We start from the raw sequence: 21,728 nt of genomic DNA, 5'->3' as shown, positions 1-21,728 counted from the left end.
GTGGCATTGTTACCCGCTGCACAGCAGGGGGCGCACGTTCACACACTCTGCTATGAGATTGTCATTCACAGGGCTGGATATTAGCCAATTTAAGTGTAAAAAACGCAATTTTGTCTGCCAGTTCTTTTTGGTGCAGTTATTGGTGACTCCCTTCACTTGAGAAATCGGTTTTAATCATGGGTGGCTGCCCGGATTCGAAACCCAGGAACTGAGCGGTGCTTGCTCAGCGCTCTGACCTCTAAACCACCAGCCACACGCACAAGTGTGTACCTTAATCATGCTGTTCCAAGTCATTGTTAGTACAAGCATTTAGTGAGCTTCTGACAACTACACAAGTGTGATTGTGTTATTTCAGTTGGTGCCGTTTAGGCTTCAAATTTCAGTTTAAGTGTATTTTAACTACCATTAAAATGTACTTTAAATTCCATGTCATATCTTGATAGGCATTTGGGTTTTTTTTCTGTTCAATACTCGTCAAAGAAACTCAGATTGGGTTTCCTAAGCGCGCGTTTTATCTTTAACGCTGCGATCAAAATGTTTTTTTGCGCGTCAAGTTAAAGTCCTTAAAATTGTATCTGGCCATCTACTCACCCTCCAGACACACCGCGATGTGGAAGCGTGACGAACGAATGCTGAAATTACACAAAACTTGCCCGGGGAGCGCCGCAGCATACGCTTCCCATCTGCACTCAAATTGCTCGTTGCATTGTATACCTCCGCACAAACGGCGTGGAACCCCTCATTAGTGAGGCTGCCGACGACACAAGGGCCCCATTGTTGCAATGGAGGAGGGGGTGGGTGGGTGGATGGGGGGCAAGTCAGGCTCACTCCTGCCTCCCGCTGAAAAACACCAAACTCCCCCCCCCGCAACTCCATCCTGTCTCCCACACGCTTGCGTATTCCTCTCCGGGCCGAAAACGTGGATGGCCACCGCGCGAGATGCACATACTTTCGGCAAAGCTGTCCCAATTGCGTTTGGATCATTATTGTAGCGTCAACGAGTACAAATACACAGGCATGCAAGCAAAAAAAGACTAAGATCCCAACCTCCCCCAACACCGTATAGCTTTTAGCAGACTGTAGGAGCAAGTGCCATTAGCGAGCACCCATGAAGGCCGGCACGGCATTCGAGAGGGTGGGTGGCCAGCACCACGCCCGGCCGCCTTTGTCTACCTTGCACCAGGTACTCGTTTGAGGCCGAGTCGACCATTGGTGTTGGCCGTGAGCGGGAATCGAACTCGGGTGGCCGGGTTCGAAGCGCAGCGGGATAACCGCTGCACCACCGCTCCCCACACACATACAAGACACACGCACACAACAGTACCCTGCGACGTGCAATGGTATCCGACCACTCATCACCCATCGAGCAGGGCCTCGTTTCACCGAACACTCCGGCACTCGCCTCATGCAATTTCTCTGCCAGAATAAACACCACCTCTCAGCAGGCTTTGGTGGCTGAACATTGGTAAGTCTGATTCTTATAGATATATAAAAACACATGGGGTCGTATTCTATTATTTAATTTAATTTATTATTTTATCTTTAGACGTGACTTAACCGAAAGAACCAAATAACAACTGTGGATTGGCAAAGGGCTGGGACATCTACATATATATGTGTGCAGAGGGTGAGTGTGAGAGAGGATGCACATAGGATACATAATACTTTGGTAAATTTGGTAATTTGAAGGCGCTTTGTTTGACAAGAGCTTCACAGAGGGGGGCGACATTGTTGCTGTGCATTACCAAATTAAGTAATTTGCGAGTAATGTTTCTCGTTTACAAATTTGGACCATGATGCCGGCACACAATCGCCTACACTTTTGTTCCAATAACATCAATGGGATCTTGAAAGTCCGCTCTGAGGAGGACGGCAATGTGTGTTGTTGCGGCGAATAGACCCCGCGGTGATAGCCAGGGGTGGGCCAGCCTGAATCGCTGGGCCACGTCAACTGCCCCAAAGTAATCGCAATGAAGGTTGAGATATCTCTTAGCACATTAAAGGCAATGTACGCGGAGTCAGGTTTTAACGCAGGAATAAATGTGGTGCGTATAGCATCGTCGGGTGCCCCAGTAGTAAATGTGACCACATGGGGTTCGCCAAGCCGTGAGTTAAAGCGTCTCGTGTTTGCCTACGTAGAGGTCTACGAGCCATTTTTTTTTCTGTTGCTGGGAATTTGTGGCCTCTCCTGCATAGCGGATGGAGTCCGGCACAAATATTTTAGCTTGGGCTGATGCCTGCATCACTTGGTCTGGTCTAGCCGACCCAACTTCTCGGGGGGTAAAAAACACACGCACAGACGCACGCACGCACGCACGCGTTCAAGCAATGTCTACAAACTGCTGCATTGTTGTCTGCAGCTGCAGGGTCTGCCTTACCTGTCAGCCAAGAGCTATGCCCACAGGGTGTCCCCGTGGCTGTGGGGAGCCCCCGAATGGAGTCAACGGATAGATTAACAAATCGGCGATTCATTTGGCAATTGTAAAAACGTAAGTCGTCAACAAGAGGAACGACACACCACAGGTATAGTAAATGCAGTATGCGATAACAAAAAGCTCAGAGGTATTTGCAGTAGGTTAAAGGATACTGATTGATGTGTGTATATGTTACACACACATGTATGCTCTGTGTGCGTACGTGCGTGCGCGTGTGTCGTGTCCGTATTGGAGAGCGGCAGTGTAGCGGTTAGCGCACTGCGCTACAAACCCGGCGACTTGGGTTCAATTCCCGCTCACGGCCACCACCAGTGACGATTATCTGAACCGGTACTGGGCCTTTCTCTAGGTTGACTCAGCCTCAAATGAGTACCTGGTGCGGTGTGTAAACATCGCCACTGGGGAGACAAAGGCGGCCGGGCGTGGTGCCGGCCACCCACCCCCTCGTGTACCGTGCCGGTCTTCATAGGTGCTCGCTAACAGCACCTGCCCCAACAGTCTGTTAAGGCTGCACGGGGGATCTTTGCATTTTTTGTCGTGTCCGTATACAAGGTGCGGTGGCTTGGGGCCCCAAGCGGCATTTCCTGCTGGAGGCCACCAAAAACCTCTACGCCGCCTGTGGTCTTTCGTCGAGCAAACGAGGGCATGAGAAACGATACACCTAATTGCGAATATAAAATGCAAAAATGCTTTAACTTCATGAAATCCTTTGCAAATTTTTTTTTTTTACGAAACATGCACTGGAAACTTGTCCTACAAATGTAAGCCACACTCAATCTGAAAGCTCCGTAACCAATCACATATGGATTAATGGTTAACAGCCCGACTTTCCAGAACCTCTGTTCAAGCAGCAGAGGCACCTCCGAGAGAGGCACCAGAGGCACCGCGCGCCACCTCCTGATTTATATCCTGACCTCTGCTGCACCTGGGATGAAATTTGCCCGAGTCGCTCAGGTGGATGAACACAATCGTAATTTGTCTCACGTCTCGGGCGGCCGGACTGATGTTTGCTTTGCGGGCTGATTGAACAATCAAAAGTTAATCTAGCATCGTTAATCTTCGGATTTTTTTTTTTTGGGGAAATTCCAAAACAAAAATCTCAAGATTTGCTGGAGCGATTTGATTTATTTGCCCAATAATAAAGGTGCACGTGCGTTATCTCGTAAAGTAGAGTTGTCCCTCGACATCTAAGCACTCTACTCTCCTTGGAATGTCCCACAACAGCATCAACAACAACAACAAAAATGTACATATAAAAAAGTTAACAAGTGCGCTTCGCAATGCCAAGATTTTTGTTCAATTTAAAAAAATCATCTGCGAAACACTTCAAACGGAGAATGTGCACCATCCACGTTACACGACACAGCACAATCGCGGCTCTCTGAAGGCCAGCCAGGTCTTGATTGAAACAGTCTGTGAGCTCGCACTCTCTCCGCATAGCACCAACCGCTATTGACAAAGGGGCCGCTCTTATTTTGGGTCTCTCTTTAATTATTTTTTTTATTCTTCTTTAATTTGCCTGACGGCTCATGGGCATTCTCATCAGTCCGGGGGTGTTAACAAAACAAAAAAATAGAATTCCTAAATTCTGCTGCGCCTAATCTGAGATCTCAAAGCTTCCTGCGCTTGAGTGGTGCTGTCAGTTTATCCACAGCAACGGGTGCCCCCTTTCTGTTGCTGTTGTTGTTGAAAAGACTGAATGTTTCAGGTGCCTCCCATCGTCCAATGTAGAGTACCGGCATCGGTTGCCAGCCTCAGAGCAATGTCCCCCCCCCCCCGCGCGGGTAAGGCATTGGGTATGCAAACCGTGATTTTTGGCCGAGTTCAGTGCCGATCAAACAAAAGCATTCTTTGTATCCAATTATGAAACATTTTCATGCCTCATATAAGAAAAGAAAAACATAAGGTGGTGGGGGGGGAAGTGGGCGATTGTGGGGGGGGGGGGTGTAGGGGGAGGGCTGAAGAGTAACGACATGAGCCTGTTAAAATTCAGACCCAAACTGTGAACGGGCTTTTCAGCACTTCCAATGGGTTTTTGGGGGGGGGGGGTAGGACGGGGGGGGGGCAGCTAATTAATTTAAAAGCGCTTCTATTTGTTTTCCTTTGATAAGTGCTGACGAGTGATGCTCAGAAGCAGCGCCACAAACGGAAGGGGGCCGGCGTTTGGAACGGCGGGAGGGACACGGACGGTTGTGTGACAGCAAGGGGGCTGCTCTGTCCTCGTGGGGTTTCTGGGGGGGGGGGGGGGGCAACTTGCCCCCCACCCCACCTCTCTTCTCTCTCTCAGCGGAGCGGAAACTGCGTGGCATCAGAAAATAGCGGCATCACCTTGCTCACCGAAATAAGTGGCCGGGGTTTAGGTTTCAGCCAACGGCATTCTTGGGCCCCCCTCTCTTGTTTCTTACCACCGCCCGAATGCTGAGGGGTGGTCCGTGTCAATCTCGTATTTACAAGGCGCGTTTCATTATTTCACTACAGAATCATTTGCTGCACTAATTTATGCACTTAAATTTCCACTCGGTTCCATTCAATGCGACTGTGTTTTCTAATTACCATCATGGCACGAGAATGTACAAATTTTTAAAACGTGAACGCCGGTTGTAAATACGCAGACTTGGTGTGGATGTGTGTGCATATGTATACACACACAACGATGTACGTACAGCCCATTCAAATCTACTTTGCTTAAATAACGAAATAATACGTGCGCCTTTTTAATTATTAAATTATTTTAAAAAACATAAAAGGTTTAATGTTTTTTCGGTCAATTCATTGTTGCCAGAATAATGTCGCTGTGTCCACTACAGTATAAGTAGATATTTTTTTTATATATATCATAAAATAAATGCTTTGTACAACAAAACAAAACTTTTCAAGATATCCGATAATACAAGTGTCGTGTTGTTTTCATCGCCATCAATTTACATCTCCCGCACAATTTAACAATGTTAGGATTGTTTTGCCACTGAGATTCCTGCACGCGTCGCATTCAAATGACAAGCTAGAAGCGAATGGAAATGTGCGCAAGGTCAGACCGCGATGAAATTAAACAAATCGGTTTAAAAGAAATATAAATGGAATCGTATTGCTAACATAATACGATATGTTTTTAAAACCAAATGTGCTTATGTGAGAGATGGTATTTCCCAAGCTAAGGTGGTTATGGGAGTGTATATTTACTCAGTCGACAAAACCAGCTTTAACGGAGTTTGCAATGCTCCACAACCACACTCGGATCTGTAAAAGTAATGGCTCTGCACTTAATTCAAACGAATTTTCAGACCTTTGTCAATCCATTGACACACACGTATGTTGCGAATGCCTCCCCATGCTACGTCGGCCGCGGGGTTTGGTTGACCATACATGCTTCATATGTCTCCCACCAACGCTATTAGCCATGGTTGGGAATTTAACTCAGGTCGAGACCACTGCACGATATGCTTACCGCTCAGCCACAACTCTCTGCCCGCTTCACACACCGAACGATCGCTGTGCTTATTGCAGCAAAGTGAAAGGGGAGTTTATTTTGCGGCTTCTTATTTTTTTCCACGAAAATTGAGTCACTGTTTCGTCAAGGGATCGCTAAATGCAATTCCACTGAGGCTGGCCAGAATAGAACGTGCTCAGCAACAACGTGATTGTATCTGGGCAAGGTGTCGCTCTCTCTCGCTCTGTCGTGTGCTGGTGACACATGAATCAGACAATAGTTGCACGATAGTTGCATGATATTTCGAGTGTAACTTACTCTTTCCTCAGGTCCATAAATTAGCGTTTCTCGGTATATCTGTTCACAGGATTCTCTAGCCCTATCGCATTACCCACCCCAACTGCTGATTAATGAAAACCCTTCATTATTATTCCCCTCTGTGCCTGAAAGCGAATCCCCATTCATGAGCCCTCTCGCTCTAATGCAAGTAAATTACCTGCAGCTCCATAATCGGGATACCCTTTGAGATTAAGTGTTTCCACACTTTCTCACTGTACTTGCGTTATCGCATCTGCGAAGGAATGGCCACAGAGAGGAAAGATGACGTGAAGGTTTGGCGTCGGGGTTTTGCCGACGATGCAGAAATTGCTTCCAGCTGTGGGACCTGGGTCCGGGCATGTGCTCTCTGCAAAGTGAGCCTCCTACTGAAATGTGTTGGCAATTTAAATCGATACGCGCGGTGTGCGCGCACACACGCGCGCGCGTGGTGTTCATTTAGCAACCACCAGACCACTTATTTCATTCAGCACTGTCAATGGCTAAGTATAATTTTTTTTAATTATGGTCAGACTCACACACACACATACGTATCGATATGCATGTCCTTTTTGCGCCAAAGTAAAATATCCGGCACACACAAATACACGCTCGTTTCGACCAAGTACATCCAGCTTCACTGCGAAGGGCCCCGGGCAAGATTGAAATCACCCACTGGCAAGTAGCCACCAGACACTGCAGAGTGAAACCATGGCAAAGCAAACAGCAACCAGCCTTGCAAACGGAATGGGGAAGCGTGAACAAGGGGGAGGGTCATGAAAGCGTTATACAACTCAGGTCAGGTTTGGCAGACTCGATCACATAATGATCCTGATGAGGTCAGCCAAGGGCGCCGCGGTGGCTAGATGTTAACTACCTCGCCTGGTATACAGGAGGTTGTGGGTTCCATCCCGACCCTGACGCCTGTGGTATGTTTGGAATTTGCATGTCTTTGTCTCTCTGCTCGTGGTCGTGTGGATTTTTCCCCGGGTCCTCTGGTTTTTCCCTCCACATTTAGAATCAGGCGTTTAGAGTATTTGGCTGCTGTCAATTTCCACGTGATGATAGCCACTTCGTTGAGCTACCATTTGTCATTGCCAGGTTGCTTCTGAAAAAGAGCTACACAGCTCAGTGGGCCTTACCTGATAAAATAGTCATAAAAAGGTAACCCAGACCTGGATTCTCCCTCTCAGGCGTGCCGAGCTAGCTCGTGAGACGGTGTACGCCAGAGCACCCGGTGCTGGGAAAGAAAGGCTCGCGACGCAGACCTTCCCACTCAAGGGCCGCTGACGGAAGTCACCTAGAGACACCGATGGCCACTTGGGGAGCGAGGAAATTGAAGGGGGCCCCCGAAAGTGTTGCGAAAATTAAGAAAAACAACGTCTTTGTTTATTTATATTTGTAAATGAGAATCTGACAGGGCCAGAGAGGCCTGGAATTTTGTTGTCACTGGGGACCTTTAAAAATCCCTCGTGTCGTTCCTGTTTCTGCTCATGGGTTTCAACTGAACCGTGTGCTCAAGGAGAGCGAGGAAACCCATCAATTGCCGACAAATGTTTGTGACTTGAACACGCAGCCACAGCCGGGCGAGCCGAACCAGCCACAATTGCAGTTCGTCCGGTTCAATTCTCTTTCTAAACGTGAACGTTTTACGGGCTCTTCCAATAAACTGGCAGGCCGGCCTGACGTTTGTGTTAAATTACAGATTTCAGTCAACATTGCTCACGTGTGCCTCGTTCAAGCCTTATATCAGCGTGGGCACGAAGCTGAAAAAAAGCCCCCCGAGACCTGGCAAGATTCAGTTCACCCACAGCTCGTTTAGCCCAGCCGTACAATGGGGCTCTTTTATTCGACACCTCAGGGTGTAGGAATCCGAAATCGCCAAAGAATGCACCGACACAAACGGTGTTCACCAAACGTTCAGGCTAGCGCTCGTACTTGCTGACCCGTGCCCCTTACTGGACATCTGGTAAACAAGAGCTTCATAGCTCATCGTATTCCCAAAGGCTGAAGAGAAATTCTGATTATGCGTGATAGAAATGAAGAGAGTTTGAATTTTTCTTGATATAAAAGAGAAATGTTTACCCCGATTGAAAATGACCTTTAAAACACGGGGTGCCCGTAAAAGTAGCATACACTGTGAATGAAATTGTAATTACACGGTAATTTTAGCAAGGCCAAAACAACTATTGCACATCCACTGTTGGCTAGCCATTGAACAAAGACGGTTACCACATCGTGCTCTTAAATATGCCCTTCTGTGGCCATCCGGAATGCTCTTCCTTCCAACATTAGGACGCCACTGGAGCTATGCACTTTCAAATCATCTAGATTGAAAACTAATTTCTTTTGCGTTTAGTTTGTTGTTCTTCCCTGCACCTCCGATTAGCACGGTTGACTAGGTGCGGTGCGAAAGAAGTTCAACACGCATACATAGTATAAAGAGTTGAGCGCGTGAGTTTCATTCCTCTAGACCTCCGCATGTTTTCCACGGTGGTTAGCACAAACTTTTTGTCCAGATTTGGGGGAGTCGCGAGTGTTCGCCAACATCTCGTGTGTGATTATTTTGAATTCTTTCTGTCACATGCTGCCGAAGATCAACAAAGCTTTTCGGTAAAAAAAAAAAACTTAAGTACACAAGGAATATGTTTCCAACATTTCAATCACAGTTGAAGCTGCTGTCTAATTATAATTCTTCAATAATGGATTATACCTTCATGGACATCCTGTAATTTTCGAATGCACGCGACTCCTCGGTTTATAGTAGCTTCGCTCAGAAACAAACAATTGCGCGTTGTGCGCACGTTACGGTAGGACACCGCTAAAGGTTACAACTTCCCAATGAAACCCGTTCCCGAGCACAAACACTTTCAATCATAAATCAAATCACGAACATTCCGAAAGCTAAATTGCTCCACTCCCAGAAGAATCGGGGGCATGAGTGCAGGACCATTTTAAAGTGACTCGATGTCTATTTGCGCTAAAGCCGCGCCCGCGAGCGCTTAACGAAGGGGCGGCATGCACGAGAGACCTCCGTAGAATCGAGCGGTTTCGTGGGCGCCTAAGCGTGCGCGTCTTTGGACGCGGCCTGTAGGTTCAGAGGTCAAAGCGCAGTGAAACCAGTTCCTAGCGCCAAAAAAAAACTTTCAATCGTAAATCAAATCGCAAACATTCCGAAAACGCCAAAATTACTCCACTCCACACCGAGATCTAGCCAGCTGCCTGAGATTAAACTGGGTTCTCAGATATAGCGAGTGGATGGTTTCAGCGCCCGTCATCAAATGGCAGAAAAAAAATTGGCTATGCACTTAATTTGGCTACATTCCAGCTCTGGAAAATGTTTAATATCGGTCTGACCATCAAGTGATGAACATTACTTCCACGTGCAACTCAAATAAATCTGAACTAAACTGAAGTGCTGCCTTCTATTGTGTGGAACAGAGGTCACTTAATGGGATCTCAGAGGTAGTTCTGTGGTATATGCTTCCGTGGGTCATTATCTAACACGAGTCGCACTGCTCTGCGAGAGATTCAAATGTATGCATCACGTATGTGTGTATATTGAACTTCGTTCACACCGTACATAGCCAACCGTGCTGATCAGAGGTGTGGAGAGAGGAGAACAACAAACTAAACACAAAAAACGATAATCTCATGACGTGATGATGATGATGATGGAGCAATCGGAATAAAATTCTGTGAGCAGGGGGTGGCGGTGAAAGAAATCAAGAATCCGTTCTTACCACCGTCAGCGGCAGTGATGATGAGCATGTGCTGCGGCTGAGCCTCCCGGTCAAGGCTGCGCAGGAGGTGGACGCGCCCGTCGGGCGACACCGAGAACGCTCCGCCGTCGTTGCCCCCGGCAGCTGCGTACGTCACCTGGCCACTGGATCCCAGGTCGTCGTCCCTGGCAACCACCTGCAAAAGAAAAAAGAGGGTTGAAGCGGGTTGGAAAAAGGTCACTTGGGCACTCGCCGCACTCGAGAACCCGGTTTCGTCGCAGGATGCTGAAGCCCGGATTCGAATACAGGATCCCGGCAGTGCGAGCTCATCGCTCTGTGTTGTGAGCCACCCGAGTGACCCCTCGAATTCGAGAAGTAATTCCCAAGGATTTTGGATCCTTTTCTGACTAATAAACAATCACGTAAAAATGCCTCGCATGGCAACTGGCGAAATAAAAATCATCGCAGAGAGATAGCGACGACTTTCATCCAGCAGTGGATCGATCATGGCTGATGACGACGATGATGATTACGATGACGAACGTACATTGAACTTCTTTTGCACCGTATGTAGCCAACAGTGCTAATCTAAGGTGCGGGGGAAAGGACAACAAACTAAACACGCACAAAAAAACTATAATAACAATGATAATAAAGCAAAAAAACAAATCTCTCAAGCTTGTCACGTGGCGAACTTTGCGCGCGCCCTCACCTGCAGGATGAGCACCGGCGGTCCCTGCGTGTTCTCGCGCGCGTGCACCGTGTACGGCGACAACTGGAAGGCGGGCGAGCAGTCGTTGACGTCGCTGAGCGTCACGCGGACGGAGGCCGTGTCGGAGCGCGCCGGGCCGCCCCCGTCCCGGGCGCGAACCGCCAGCTCGTAGGAAGCGGTGCGCTCACGGTCGAGCGGCCGCGCGACCGCCAGGGTGCCCAGCACGGGGTCGAGGCGGAAGTCGCCTGTGGGGTCGCCCGACGCGATGTCGTACCGCAGCTCGCCGTTGGCCCCCTCGTCCGGGTCCCACGCCGACACCCGCAGGACCTGAGGAGAGGCCGGCGGCAACGGCAAAAGGTCAGATTCCCGGCGGGGGGGGGGGGGGGGTTTAAATGCGAGGCCCGTTAAACTGGTCCACGCTGAAATGAGCGCCACGCGGAGTTTTTTGTGTGGTTCCAAAACGGCTTTGGCCATGGACGCACGACGTTGTTCAGATTGTCATTGCTAGTTCACTGAGTACACCATTTGGCGTTTCCGTGAAATACATTTTGTAAACATTCGTCGACTAAAAAAATATATAAATGTATTTTTGTCACAGAGACAGTGTGACAATACTCATTTTATTCACTAACTCCCGGCAATACAGATAAGCCAATGCAGAACCAACTAATGAGAATGCATGCGTTGAGACTATTCAGATTATCTGCTGCTATAAATGTCCAAATGATAAGCCACTTTGTTGAGCTATCATTTGTGGCCAGGTCGCTTTTGAAAATACCTCAGTGGGCTTTGTCTGGTAGGATGGGGATGGTTTAGTTTGCGTTTGTTTGTGTTTGGGTGATTTGTTTACCTTTCTTGTACTTTGCACTCCTATCGTGTTTTTTGCGTTGTTTGTTGTGGCAACGTTATTACCCGCCCCGACTGGACATGTGTGAAAAAGAGCTTTTCAGCTCATTGGATTCCTCCTCCAGTATAAAGCTTCTGACTCTGACTCAGCAAACCCGATGACCTGGTATCCTTTTCACCAAACACCTCTAACATTGGCGCACGCCGCTTCCGACGGCGCGCTCGCCCGCTCACCTCCGTGCCGGGCGGCTCGTCCTCCGCGATGCCCGCCTCGTACTCGCGTCTCGGGAAGCGCGGCGCGTTGTCGTTGGCGTCGCCCACGGTCACCGTGAGCGTCGCCGTGCTCGTCAGCGGCGGCCGGCCCTTGTCGACGGCGAGCACCGTCAGCGCGTACGACTGCCGCGCCTCTCGGTCCAGCTCGCGGACGAGCCGCAGCTCGCCCGTCACCGTGTTCAGCGCGAAAGGGCCCGGCCCCGCGCCCGCCCCCCCGCCGCCCTCCTCCCCGTCGGTCGCCAGGGCGTACTCCACGTAGCTGTTGCGGCCGCTGTCCGGGTCGACGGCCTGCACCGTGGCGACGACGGCGCCCACGGGGCTGTCCTCGGGCGCGAGAGCCGAGCGGGGCGACGTGAAGGCGGGCGCGTTGTCGTTGACGTCGGTGAGGATGAGCGAGACGCGGACCGTGGAGGAGAGGCGGGCGGGCGGGTGGCGCGCCCTGTCGCCGACTTGCACCACCAGGTTGTAGAAGGACTGGCGCTCCCGGTCGAGCGCGCGGGCGACGCTCAGCTGCCCGTCGTTGCCCACGGCGAAGTGTCCCTCGGGGTCGCCGGATGAGATGGAGAACTCCAACTCGGCGTTGACGCCTGGGGGAGAAGCGGCGAAGGGGAAAGCTCGTCGTGAGGCGCGACACAGAACCGACCCATTGCCGAACATTTGTGCCAAAAATAAAATCCATCAATACAAATATTCAAATTCCTATTAACTTTCAAATTCCGAATGAGAGAAAACAACGTTTCTAATGAGATAACACAGATCCCTGTTACAATGTTTTATAACTCTCAAAGCTGTATATTTTCTTTGCGTTTTTTTTTCCTTGTGAGCAAAGTAAATAATTGCACGGAGCTACAGCCACAGAGCAATGCTGATGTGTGCACAATGGAGTCTGGATGCAAGGCGGGGACCCGCAAGGCCAAGTCTGAGGTCGAGACCAAGGGTCACAAGGCTAAGCTGAGGTCAAGGCCATTGTCAAGGGCAGTCAAGGCTAGATTCTCTATGCTGAAGTCAGTGTCAAGACTAGGGCCACTTAAGCAAAGTCCTCAGACCAAGGCCACACCCTTGAGACCAAGGCCAAGGATGAGACCCGAGACATCGCTCTCAGACTGACGTCAAGGCCAGAAGAACTCATCTCGAGGACTCGAGACTGGCCTAATGTCCGTTTGAAAGCGCCGTGTATGGATGTGTACGACACTTTGCGGATAGGAAAAGGTGAAAATTCAGTCGTTCGAATGCATGTGCAACATAATATGCGTGGAGAGGTTTTAATGGGTTGGTTCTGCCCCTTGTATAACATAATTACAGTCCGAACATTTTACAACAAACCGCATGTGATCCCGAGCAAGCTTTTAAATTCCATATCGAGTTTCTCCGTAAACTGCCACAACCCTCCAGCTATGCATAACCTCACAGAAGACAAGCAACTGGATGCTCAGCCGAGCCTTCAGTAACGACCAAATACATCAGTGGTGATTTATCATAGGCCTCGTTTTCCAGCGTTAGGGTTAACACGTTACTGGGAAGTGAAATATGGCCTGAGATGGGGGGGGGGGTGTGTGTGCAGGGGTTGGGGGCATTAAAGTGCAGAGGCGAGGACTTTTGTACTCTTCCACATTTGCAGTCCTGAAAAGCACTCGCAATGCGAGCCCTCGCACCTCCGACACGATCGTGCTTCAGTGCATTCCCTGAACTGATGTGCAATTCGTAACAGTGCCAGGAGCCTTGTACATCAGCCGGGCTAAGGCGGATGAATGACTGGGTGCAACGTGATGGAAAGACAAAGAGTTTGCAGCAACAAAAAACGAAACAAGCTGATTTGCCATCCTTTTAACGCAATCGATGATTGACAATAATAATTTTAGAAACGTTATCATGAGAACTAAAACTTGCACAAATGGGTGGGGTTTTTATGCATAGGATTATGGTTATGGATAAAGAAAGGATTTGGCTTATAATGTCCGTTTAAATGTGTTACTACCTTCCATTGTGTCATGTCTAAAGCATAGTAGTTTAGAGTGAGTCTATATTTTTATTATTCCATTCTCAAGACTTTACTACGCACCCTTATATACATTCCAATCTGCTTTATTTTTTATTTTACAAAATTAAATAACCCTGCTAAATTTTTTACGGCAACACCACTCTCAGGTTTATTCATTCACGAGGTCTCAGCCCAATCATCCACTTCCACGGAACGTTAAAAGCAACATTCTACGGTAAATAAACAGCTTGAATTGGAAAGCAGCTGCATGCAATTTTTGTTTAAATGTCCGAACCTCTTCAGAAAAAAAAAATACACATTTTGCTCTGCCGGCACAATCTGGCTGATGCGATTCCTCAAATGCCATGTAAACCTATTTTTCTGTTCTTTTTCTGGACAGGATGTGGTCTCGCTTGAGCGGTGTGAATAATTGTTCGCAGAATACTTCTCTCGGACCTGTACAACAATTTGTTCTTCCCCCCCCCCCTTCTTCCCTCCTCAGCTCAAACCAATTTCTGCCTGGTGTCAACAAAGTGGACTATCGTTGTAAATGCCGTGGGGGCTGCTCTCTAACGCGCTGGTGGTGCTGAAGCACTAACTAATTGGCACGTTCTGTTCACGTCACAAACCTTGGCTTTGTGGGGAGCAGGTGGGTGTACGACAAATTTAATTTACGCGATCTAACCCAAAAAACTTTATAATGAATAGTGCATTTTCTTCTTTAGCAGAAGGCATCAATTACCTTCTTCTGCTAACTGATATTTAAAAAAAATAACTCTTTGCTTTTATAATGTGTACGCATTTGCAGAAAGGCCAAAGTGTGCATATATACATTAATATTTTTTATTCAAAGAATGTCTCGGGTTACCTTTATAACAGAAGAAAATGTGTACTCATGTAATTAAATATTGATTTAATTTATACAGAATCCACACAATCTTTGGTGACATATAGGTGGATATTAATAGACATAACATTGGCTCTTTGCTTTTATTGGGTGGAATTGTGAACAAGAGCCACATCAGACGTGAGCACGTCCAATTGGCATTATCGTTGGTTCACTGCAGCTCAAAGACTCAGTCCCTAAAGGCGTGTGGTAAAGTTAGGAGATGTTCATGAGCGCGGCATTTGAAGGCCTGAAGGCCAGAATCGGTGATTTCACCGACAATGTGTTCAGGGAAGCAGCTCCATATCCGGACAGCCGAGTGAAGGGAGCTTGTATCCAGGGAGCAGCGTTCTGACAACTATGTATTCAAACTAAGTTCACAGAGTGATAATACAATCGCACATACATTATTTATCTCATGTAATATTGATTCTATGCAGCATATGTACAGAATGGACATAATATAATACAATCCCTACGTGGCTATTTTTATTCCAAATTTAGCCAAATATTTTAATTGACGTAAAATCATGAATAAAAAAAACGGGGTGGAGCGGTGGCACAGTTGTTAGCACAGACACTGTGAACCCAGACATCTCAGCTTGAATCCCAGCCATGGTTAACATCAGTCGCAAGTGATATCTGAACCGATCCTGGCCCCCTATTCACCAACCTCATGTTGGCCAACAGGTAGTGCACGGCCAAAAAATCCCATGAGCGACATTGCGTGGGGAGGCCTTCATCCAGCAGTGGATGGAGAAAGTGTTGTATATTTCTATGTAAACAAGATATGCTTTGGTGGGAACAAAGTTGCTACCAATTGCGGCATACATTTGAATCATTATTCACACTTGTTCATTGACCTCATTGCCATAGCAAGTTCATAATTGTAAATACTTACTGCAAGTCTACTTTTAGGTACCACAAATTATGAGATGGAGCGTACAAATTATTGTAAAAAATATATTTAAAATGTTGCACGAAACCTAACATTGAATACACTTCATAATAGGTTTTTTTGGGTTAGATCGCATAAATAAAATGTGTCATTAAACCCGCCACCACGACACATAACAAAAGATGTATATCTACGCGATCTAACCCCCCAAAAAAACTCTGCTATGGTTAATATTGGTCGCAAAAGCCTAGGTGTTAAACTGATTAAATACGCTTAATACCGACCTTATATGCTGATCTGTCAATGAGTTATGGAATAAGGGCCAACGTACCGAGAACATAAATTTCCATAATAAACGCGGGCCTGTGAGGGCATTCAATGTACTATTATTGGAATATTTTAACTGCTCCTGAAAGTAGGCGGACCGCCAAAACAAGGCCTTTGACAGCTTGACGTACTGGCCACATTAGAGCGAATGGGACACCGTGGATAACGCGCTGACCCCCTGCCGCACGGGGAGTGGCAGGAGAGCTTGGGTCGAGGGGCTCACCCGGCCCTTTCTTCACTGAGGGTCAATCAAGCCCAAGTGACTCAGTTACGTGGACATCATTATCATCAGCCACGCATCTATCCACTGCTGGAAGATGGCCTCCCCAACGCCCTGGCTATTTCACACGTTCTTTCGATGCAATGGGTCAGTGGAGCTGCTGCACGTGTGCTGATTTATGACTAAATTTCCGCAGTCGATGTCCTCTCGGATGTGTTCCCTCATTATGAAATAGCAAAACGAATCGTATAATTGAGCATTTTTTTTGTTTGGCAACACGCTGCTGAAAAGTGTAACGTGGCACAAATGCTGCTGTGTAGACATACTGTATGTGAACAGTCTGTATTCATAGAACACTCTTAATATTTCCCCCAATGTTTCAAATCACCAGAAGACAGTTTCAAGAATCGCCTAAAATAACCTCCTTAACCTACTATACTTATTGGCAACATTTTTGAATCGTACATCAAAAAAAAATCACTGATTTATGAACTGCGGAAACAGTCATACTTTAAGCGCTAACATGAAAAAATATATAAATGAAAATAAAATACTCCGATACAAGGTAGCAATCTATCTTGAAATGAGTGGGTTCCACGGCATTCCAAATAATTTGTCTTGCGCTCGCTCTCCCTCTCGCGCTCTCTCCTTGTGTCCAGGAGACTAATATCGCTGAACAATGAGGCCGGAGTCCTTTGGGGTGGTGGGGTGGGGGTGGGGGGCTCTGGAGTCATGATAAGACAATTTGTCACGGAATAAAAAAAAAGAGCGGAAGAAAAAACCAAAACTTCACGTGCGCAGCTCCAACGGCGCGCATCCACGAGTACCGAGACCGCCGCCCGTGCTGAAGCCCTTCTCCGTCAGGTGACTTATCGCCAAACCGGTGGCTGCCTGCCAGAGGGTAATGGCACACCTCCCACCCGCCTCCGGCTTATAGCACAGACAAAGTTGCGCTAAGCTCGGTGAGAGCGCGCTCTCTATCCATACATGGTAAAATAAGATAAACGATTCGATGGTCCCGAAATGAACACTGCACGTGGGGAAAGGTCGTGTGTTTCACTTTTAGCGTTCCCGTATATTTTTTTTTTCAGCTCCAACTTTGCAACAACAAAAGCCTCAATTCGTAATACGAGAGACTTTATGCTACAGTGAGGGTACAGTATTTCATTTTTCAGGTTTCTTGGAGGTGCTTTTTTTTCCTTTTGCTGCAAAGCTGTAGCCATTAAAGAGATTGGAACAATCGTGTTACTTTCATTGCCCTTTAATACCTTCGACCTCCAATGCCAACTGTTATACGTCACGCTACAAGGAACCTGCCAAGAATTCTGGCTTAAAATCCACCAGATCCCGAACCCAAACAACCAGATATCATCCCTTTGAAGTTTTTATTGCAAGGGGTAATGACGGTAATGATGAAGCCGGTGAATATTATTTCTATTATAAAATTCCACTTGCAATTAAAACAATTACAAGCGCCTGACAAATGCCCACTGGCGTGACATTCGGAGCCACATCCACTCACCATTGCTGCAACTATTTTATGTAAAAAAATCCGAATGGCCACAGGGGGCATGTGACATTTGGCGCTATTCACACTCGACGGTGTCGCTCCACTCAGGTAAAAACAAGGGCTCACAAGCGGCCACGTTGTTAAAAGCAATCGTTAGCAATGTCTCACCGTTTTTTTTTTTTCACGGTTGCTGAGTACAGGTCCAAAGGCCCAAAACGCTTCGTAGGCAACACACAGCGAAGGATTAATAGATAAGTGTTAACATGTTTCTTGAATTTATTGAGAGTTATGAGAACTTGGTATGTCAGAAGATGCACTTCAAAAGGCTGTTAGGAGTAAGTCGAAGAGACGGGTAAAGGAAAGAAGACATACGTGAAAGAAGAGGGGTAACAGACACTGTCTTTAAAGCAAAAACATTCAAGTGGAAATGGGCAGCACCTGTCATGAGAACTACTGATGGGAGACAAAGGACAGACTCAACTACAGAGTGGACACTGAGAGATGGCAAAAGAAGCAGAGGAGCGGAGTTTAGAGGTCACCACTGCACAGGAGCAGCTGGGAAAAGGAATGGAAGAGAGTTGAGGATGCCCTCGTCCAGCAGTACGAAGTTAAAGGCCGACAACAAACAACATCTGAACTTGCGAAAATCTTCCTGGCATCAAAAATAAAACAACAATTCCAGCTGACCACCACCGGGACGCACGGCAAGGCTCTCCCCCGCTCGCTCTACCTTCATCGTCGTCCGTGGCGCTGATGCGCAGTAAGGTCGTGCCGGGCGACGCATCCTCCGGCACCTCGGCCGCGAGCGAGTCGCTCTGCACGGAGGGCGCGTTGTCGTTGGCGTCCAGGACGTTGACGTAGAGGCGCGCCGTCGCCACGAGGCCGCCGCCGTCCGTGGCTCGGGCGCGCAGCACGTAGCATGCGCGGCTCTCGCGGTCCAGCGGCCGGGTCACGTTGAGCGCGCCCGTCACGGGGTGCAGGCCGAAGGCCCCGTCGGCCCAGTCGCTGTCCTCCGAGGACGCCAGTGCGTAGGTCACCTCGCCGAAGGGGCCCGAGTCGGCGTCGCCGGCGAGGACGGCGCCGATCACCGCGCCTGCGCCGGGCAGCACGGGGCGCCCGACAGATGAACGACACAAATCCACTGTTGGTGTTTTGTGCGTGGTGGTGTAATAGTGCCCGCCAATAGATGTTCACTAATTCAACACTTATTCACATATCTGGCTATACCACAGTCCACAACGAGTGGGGGCGCTGTGGTGGCGAGATGTTAACTTCCTCGTCTGGTTTACAGGAGGTTGTGGGTTCGATCCTGATGCCTGCTGTATATTTGGAGTTTGCGTGTCTCTCTCCTCGCGGTCGTGCGGATTTTTCTCCGGGTCCTCCGGTTTTTCCCTCCACATTTAGAAATACATTTCCACATAATAAGCCACTTCGTTGGGCTATCATTTGTGGCCAGGTCTCTTCTCAAAAAGAGCTCTATAGCTCAGTAGGCCTTATTTAGTAAACAAAAAAAAATAGTTTCATGCTTGTTTAGTTTATATGCTACGTTGTTGTCTAATAGCACCTGGGACTTTTTCCTAGAGCCGTCAATTGACCCCGCTCGATCGGTGCCAGTGACGTAACAATCTGCCTTGCTGTGCACCTCATATTTGATTTGTTTTTGTTGCTTCCCCTTCCCTGTTACTTTGTCCCCTGGTCACTACCCTACTCACCCTCTATGCGTTTCGTGTTGATTAAATAAATACGTTTAAAAAAGAAAAGAAAGTAGCAACCCGCAGACTGCTGGGTGAAAATTTGGCAGCCAAAAATCTCCCGACGGTGGAGATTTCTCCCCGCTGAGATGCAACCGCGTGGAAAACCGCATCCATGAAGACACCCCTATAGTTATTCACAACCTCACACCCGCCGAGCACTGCGAACCTAGTCGTTGTGATAATAATCAAACAAGACTTGATGTTGATTTAAATCATGGGTGGTATATGGTATGCACGAATGGTGGAAGCCACATTTCTGTCAGCGTTATTTACGTTCGGGTCATCGTGCAATAAGCTACGTGAGCTATTCAGGGTTCGGAAGGCTGATGGATAGGGAAGGCACAAGGAAGAATATTACAATTGAGAATCTGCACATTTTGCTCCTCCGCAAGGCCAAGCAACAGCGTGAGTTCTAATCTGCACCAGCCGTTCAAGCCGACTGATAGAAGACTGCCACCAAGCAGCATGATGGACATGGCCTTAACTATAATCGTCAGCTAATCATGGAGGAATATCATCACAGTGAAGTAAGATTGAATGCATTCATTACCAGGCTTTGGTTTGTGTTCTGCAAATAGCGTAATTTTTTTTTAAAGCCAAGATGGGTTTGTTTTTTTACTTACACTCAAATGGAAAACAGCCCGTTTGAGACATGGGTTGCATATTTGGGAGCTGGACGCTTGCCACTTGCTGATGATATTCACATGGTGCCCGTACTTTTTTTCTCTGAGCAGGAATAACATCAACCTCAATTTGGACCATCTCCAGCAAAGAGGGCTCCGTCAACAGGGTTTAGGGTCAACCGTTGGTGACAAATATTGCATCATGTTAATTGCGTTGTGCTGACAATAAAACAAATCTGGCAAAAGAAGTAAATAAAGTTAATAGCAAGTATATCGAGAATTCTATCACTCTGCTGCAACACTTCTCCTAATGTACACTTTTAAAACGTCATTACATTTTGTATTAAACTATGGCCAATGCGTGTCCATGGCATTCAAAAGGCAATCTGTGCAATGCATATACTTGATCTCAAAATACATGCGTTTGACAGCATTCCATAAATGCTCTGGAAACATAATGAAAGCTACAAAAAGCCTCACATTAGCTTAATGACCTTTTTGAACATCTTAACTGACATTATTTCCTCATAAGTGGCTTTGAGGTTTGTGGTGAATGGATCTTTAATATAGGTCTGCGCTTAGAGTCGCAAACATTAAAGAACAGAGAGGACACAAACAAGATGAGGAGTTATGGAACACGGACTTGAACCGTGGATTGCAGTTTTCATGTTTGATTGCATAGGATTAATCTGAAACAGGTGGATTAAAATGCCTAACAGGTTAGAGGATAAGCTAAAATAAATAACGTTATGGAAATACTAACTTACCAGAAAGAAATAAAGAAACAACGCCTATAGATATATATGAAGTAGAAATAAAAAAAATAATGTTAAAAACAGCCACGTTTCTGAGAAAAGTTCCCCAGGTGGCTCAGAGGTCAGGAAATTGAGCCGGCCCCACCAAGACCGTGAGTCTGAATTCACTCAGCCACCCATGCTCACACTAGATTTCCAAAGCATAGTGAGTTGATGGTATCAGCTGGGTCACCAACGGCCACACAAAAAAAGCAATTGCTTTAAAATTGTTTTTTTTTACTTTATTTTGACAGCGAACATTTTTCCATAGCAGGGCATGTGAGAAAATGTGCCCTTAGGTACACTTACCCATTTCTAAGATCAATTTAATGTCACTTGAACTGATCTCAGTTGTATCTTTCTAAGGGATCTTCTCTACCATAATGTTGTCCTTCCCCTACTCCTCTGATTAGCATGGTTGGCTACGTACGGTGCAAAATAAGTTCAGCATACGTACACACATACAAGCGATGCACTACTCTGCAATAGTTCTGACAAGAACACGCAAGGCTCAGATTTTCCTTGGTACTTCCCCAGCTACTCACCGACAGCGGGAGTTTATGCAGAATGGGGGCCTTCAGCCATTCCACACATCGAATCGTGCCAAAAACTGGTTGATGAATTATGCTCAATAATTGTTGTTGAATGTCTGCATAACTCTAGAGTTAAGAAAACGTGCAGAATCAAAACTCTACATCAATCAGGCCCTTTGTCTCATCGCATGATTGATCCCTGGTAATAGAACTGGAAGAAAAACATTTTGGGGGAAAAAGTTAAATTATAAAACCGATCACATTTGCAGGTTTCTGCATACGTATTAATGCATGTATGTTGACCTTCTTTCGCACCGTACATAGCCAACCATGATAATCGGAATTGCGGGAAAGGACAACAAACTAAACACAAAAAATACTTTTCAATAAAGACTTAAAAGTGCATAGCTCCAGTGGCTTCCTAATGTCGGAAGAGCATTCCAGACGGCCGCAGAAGAGCATCTGAAAGCGCGCG

At 47.2% G+C, this 21,728-nt stretch overlaps 1 protein-coding gene across 1 annotated transcript in view; it reads right to left on the bottom strand.

The window, feature by feature from the left end:
• The window catches only part of LOC144722728 (protocadherin Fat 4-like), a 130,625-nt gene that overhangs the window by 32,970 nt on the left and 75,927 nt on the right, over positions 1-21,728 (bottom strand). Inside the window, 4 exon segments of the mRNA XM_078601079.1 lie at positions 9,921-10,095; positions 10,612-10,938; positions 11,692-12,317; positions 18,280-18,642. Of these exon segments, the coding sequence (XP_078457205.1) occupies positions 9,921-10,095; positions 10,612-10,938; positions 11,692-12,317; positions 18,280-18,642 (1,491 nt within the window).

Source organism: Lampetra planeri, chromosome 15 (genome assembly GCF_965212315.1).
Source record: "Lampetra planeri chromosome 15, kcLamPlan1.2.h2, whole genome shotgun sequence".
Taxonomy (NCBI): domain Eukaryota; kingdom Metazoa; phylum Chordata; class Hyperoartia; order Petromyzontiformes; family Petromyzontidae; genus Lampetra; species Lampetra planeri.
The sequence above is the reverse complement of the archived record's forward strand: the minus strand, read 5'-3'. Positions and strand labels throughout refer to the sequence as shown.